Genomic DNA, 3,496 nt, shown 5'->3' with positions numbered 1-3,496 from the left:
AACACAGAAATTCACAGCAAAGGTTGGCAATCATTAGTACAAAAGAAATATGCATATTTGCTTTATTGACACCGCCAGGCTCCAACTTGTGTGAAACAAGCAGGTCCTGTGAATAGCACCATGGTTGTGAGTCTAGCCTGCTCTCCCAAACCTTACAACCTAAGTGAGTCAACAGGGGCTCAACAGGGCATCTACTTGTGACCCTAAGTACAAAATCAGATTGGAAAATTAAGCCTGCATAGTTATGAATCCAATTTATTCTACTACAACCAGTCCACACACACAACTGGTTCTGTATATACTCTGGAACTCATCATGACAAAATTTTAAAAAGCTGTAAGAAATAGATTTCTAACTAGATAAGTTGAAATTTTCAAAAGGGTACGGAAAAAACTAAATCCGAGACTTCCCTCTTTTTATGTTCAAAGAAATAGACTTTCTGTAAAAATATATACAATTTTTACAGACAAATATTTTATAAGCTGGTTTTCTTAAAAATTGAGGCTATTCAGTTTTGTAACTAATTAGTGAACTTTACGTCAAGTACTCTTGGCCATTACTAGGCCAATAAACTTAAGAATCATCCAAACCAAGCCAAAGCAGGCAGGTCTGAGTCCCAGCACACCTGGGGATGCTCGGAGCCCTCCCTTCACATCCGTGCACAGCACTGCATCACGGTTCAGTTACTGGTAGCTTAAAACTCCTCTCTGCACAGGCCACCAGCACTGTTAGTGCCCCTCTCTTCACCACCACGGGAGAGCAAGGGGCTCTGCGGATTACGATGACTGAACTGGTGACTAGCCAGACACTGGCCCCGCTCCTAGCGCCAAACAAGGGAAACAAACCTTTCTTTCCACCCCCACCTTCATTCAGTCTACAAGTCCTCCTCCATGGCCTCCCAAAGTTTGCGTAGAGTGAACTTTGCTTCTTTCAGACAGTAACTCTTCAAAAGGGAGCACTTTCCCATGTATTTATTCTTGTTAGCCACAATCCTGTAGCCACTGGGTTTCTCTCTGGCTACGTTGCTAGAGTGGAATTCTTGGATTGTTAAAGCCGTGGCAGCTTCAAGTCCAACTTCATAAATACATTTGTTTTCACAGAAGCATGTGGCTTGGTGGCTGGAGGTAAGAGGCACCCATTGCACTCACAAGGCTATCTTATTAGATACGCCAGACCAGCCCCTACTCCAGCAACGCCCGCAAAAGCCAGCAGCACATTTCTGATGCCGCCTTCTAGGTCCTGTACGTGGAAGAACTCCACAAACCCATCCTAGAAAACAAAAAAAGAAAAGCACATTTTTCAAGTATGGGTTTCTGCCGTTGTCATGCTAAGTACAGAGAAGGGGTGAATTAAAACATCCCCAAACAATGGCGAGCCATTATCATCTACGCTGGGAATGGAAGAGATCTCCAGTTCTTTCCAGTGAGCAACCACTCGACAGCTTGCCACAGCTATACTGCACCTCAACTATTTTAGCACATTCTGAACAAAAGAACTTTGAGTGCCCCGTCTTTCAGACAAAGACAGAAATTCTAACCTAACCAGTCTTCAGATCCCCTTCTAGTATTTCTCCCGCGGGCCAGCGTGTCCTAAGGGGGTGGAGCACACCTTACACCAGAGCTCTTTTGGGTGCGGCTTCTAAAATGCAGGCTCTACCCCGCAACCGTTTGATTAAAATGAGGGGCCTGATGGCACTGCAACTTAGTCATCACAGGTGACTTTCTTCTTCACGGTTTGAATCCACTGCTCTGACGATGATCCAACTGAATTAGAAGAACAGCCCACAGAACGCCACGCCTCTTGGTACAGTTCAGTTCAAGACCGTCACAATCACCTTTCCTCTGAATCTACTACTTAGAAACACCAACACCAAGCAACCAGAGATACGTATATTGGACCTGAAGCCGAGGAGGACTTTGTAAAAAAAAATAAAATGGAACGTGTAGGTGCCTCCACCTTCACAGAATCCCGCACCCCATTTTCTCTCCCCGGCCCCTTTAAACCGTTAAGGGAAACTTACCCAGCCTCTTTGTTTGACAAGCCAGTCCCGTTTTGTCCTTACAAGAACATCCGTGATACTTTCTGCTAAGGGCTCGATACAGCTTTCTCGGTTTACACTCTTCAAGTGTTTGGCCACAAAGGCACCGAAAGAAATAAGAGTCACAATCCTGCCCCAGTTTGTCACGCCGTCTTTGAAGACATGGACCATCACCCGGGAGAAAGACTTAACGTCGTCTTCGTTTTTAATGTCCAGCTTCCGAAGCATGCCTGAGGAGGGGAAAGAGCACGCAACCTCATGGCCTCCTTTGTCTGCAGCGGGGGGCGGGTGCGGGGCACCCACGACCACTGTCCCCCCCCGTTTGCCCACCCACGGCGAGGGGCCTCCGGGGTCCCCGTCCTGGAGCAGAGAGCACTCAGGCGGACCCCCACGCCGACACTGGACATCCCACCCTTTCCGGCCATTGAACCCAACCGCCGGATGGGCGGAAACAATGACTCAGGGCCAGAACATTCCGGTCGCGGAGCCACCGGGGCTGCGGCTCTTCCCTCCTCCGCCGTCCCGGGGCTCCCGGGCGGGCGAGCCGCTTACCCTGGAAGGCCGTCTCGTGGTTGCGCTGCACGCCGTCGCCCACGCGCCGCAGGGTCTCCAGCGCCCTCCGCCCCGCCGCGCCCGCCTCGCTCAGCGGCTTCGCGTCCTTGGCGCCGGTCGCCTGCTCCCGCAGGTAGCGCGAGATGATCTCCAGCGACTGGCGGTACAGCTCGTCCTCCTCCTCCTCCTCCTCCTCCTCGGCCGGCGGCGGCGTGGAGGGCAGCGAGCCGTCGGCGCCCGAGCGCTCCAGCAGCGGCAGCACGGCCGGGCGCTTGCTGTGCACCTCCGGCTCGCAGCCGTCCAGCTCCTCCTCGGGAGACATGATGGCGGCGGCCGTCTCCTCGGGCTGCACGCCCAGCAGGCCCGGCGACCCGAGCCGCCGCCGCTCCGGAGCCGCCGCCGCGACGTCGGGGTCCTCGGCGCCCACGGGCGGCGGCCGCGCGACCACCCGGGCGGCGGCCTCCCCTCCCCCCTCGCGCCGAGCCTTGGCCTCCTCGGCCGCCAGGCGCGCCCCCGCCGGAGAGCCGCCGCCCGCACCGAGGCTGGCGCCGCCGCAGTACAGGTTCAGGCCGATCACCGCGTTCCTCCGCAGGCCAAACATGGTGGGGACGCCGAGAGCTCGGGCGAGGCCGCGACTCGGGGCCGGCGACGGTCGGGAGTGGGGAAGACGACTCCCCGGACGCCGCCTAAGGGCCGCTCTGACGCGGGCGGGGGCTTCCCGTAGAAGGGGAGACCGGGCGGGAGTTTCCGGCGAGGACTTCGCGTATAAGGGGAGAGGGGGCGGGAGTTTCCGGCGGGCGGGGCGGGGCTCCCGCCGGCGGCTCTTCCGGCTTAGGAGCTCTCGCGGGTCTCCCAACGACTGGGGGAGGGCGGGCGGCTGGGCTCGCGGGTTCCAGGCGCTTCTGG

The 3,496-nt window shown here is 55.7% G+C and overlaps 1 protein-coding gene across 1 annotated transcript; it reads right to left on the bottom strand.

Annotated features, from left to right (window-relative positions):
- Positions 1 to 820: 820 nt before the first annotated feature.
- On the bottom strand, positions 821 to 3,203 carry Mcl1 (MCL1 apoptosis regulator, BCL2 family member). Its single transcript, XM_051157709.1, has 3 exons — positions 2,591 to 3,203; positions 2,021 to 2,268; positions 821 to 1,269 (listed from the first exon to the last, which is right to left on the bottom strand). The coding sequence occupies exons 1-3, from the start codon at positions 3,189 to 3,191 to the stop codon at positions 1,153 to 1,155; spliced, it is 966 nt and encodes a 321-aa protein (XP_051013666.1). The 5' UTR covers positions 3,192 to 3,203; the 3' UTR covers positions 821 to 1,152.
- Between the last annotated feature and the right edge of the window lie 293 nt (positions 3,204 to 3,496).

Source organism: Acomys russatus, chromosome 15, assembly GCF_903995435.1.
Source record: "Acomys russatus chromosome 15, mAcoRus1.1, whole genome shotgun sequence".
NCBI lineage: Eukaryota > Metazoa > Chordata > Mammalia > Rodentia > Muridae > Acomys > Acomys russatus.
This window is presented reverse-complemented; position numbering and strand designations above follow the sequence as displayed.

Excerpts from the sequence above, each read along its gene's own strand:
- Mcl1 (XM_051157709.1), bottom strand. The coding sequence starts at position 3,191 with ATGTTTGGCCTGCGGAGGAACGCGGTGATCGGCCTGAACCTGTACTGC. Across the intron at positions 2,269-2,590 it reads CCACGAGACGGCCTTCCAGG|GCATGCTTCGGAAGCTGGAC; the intron begins GTAAGCGGCTCG and ends TCCCCTCCTCAG. Across the intron at positions 1,270-2,020 it reads TTGTCAAACAAAGAGGCTGG|GATGGGTTTGTGGAGTTCTT; the intron begins GTAAGTTTCCCT and ends TTTGTTTTCTAG.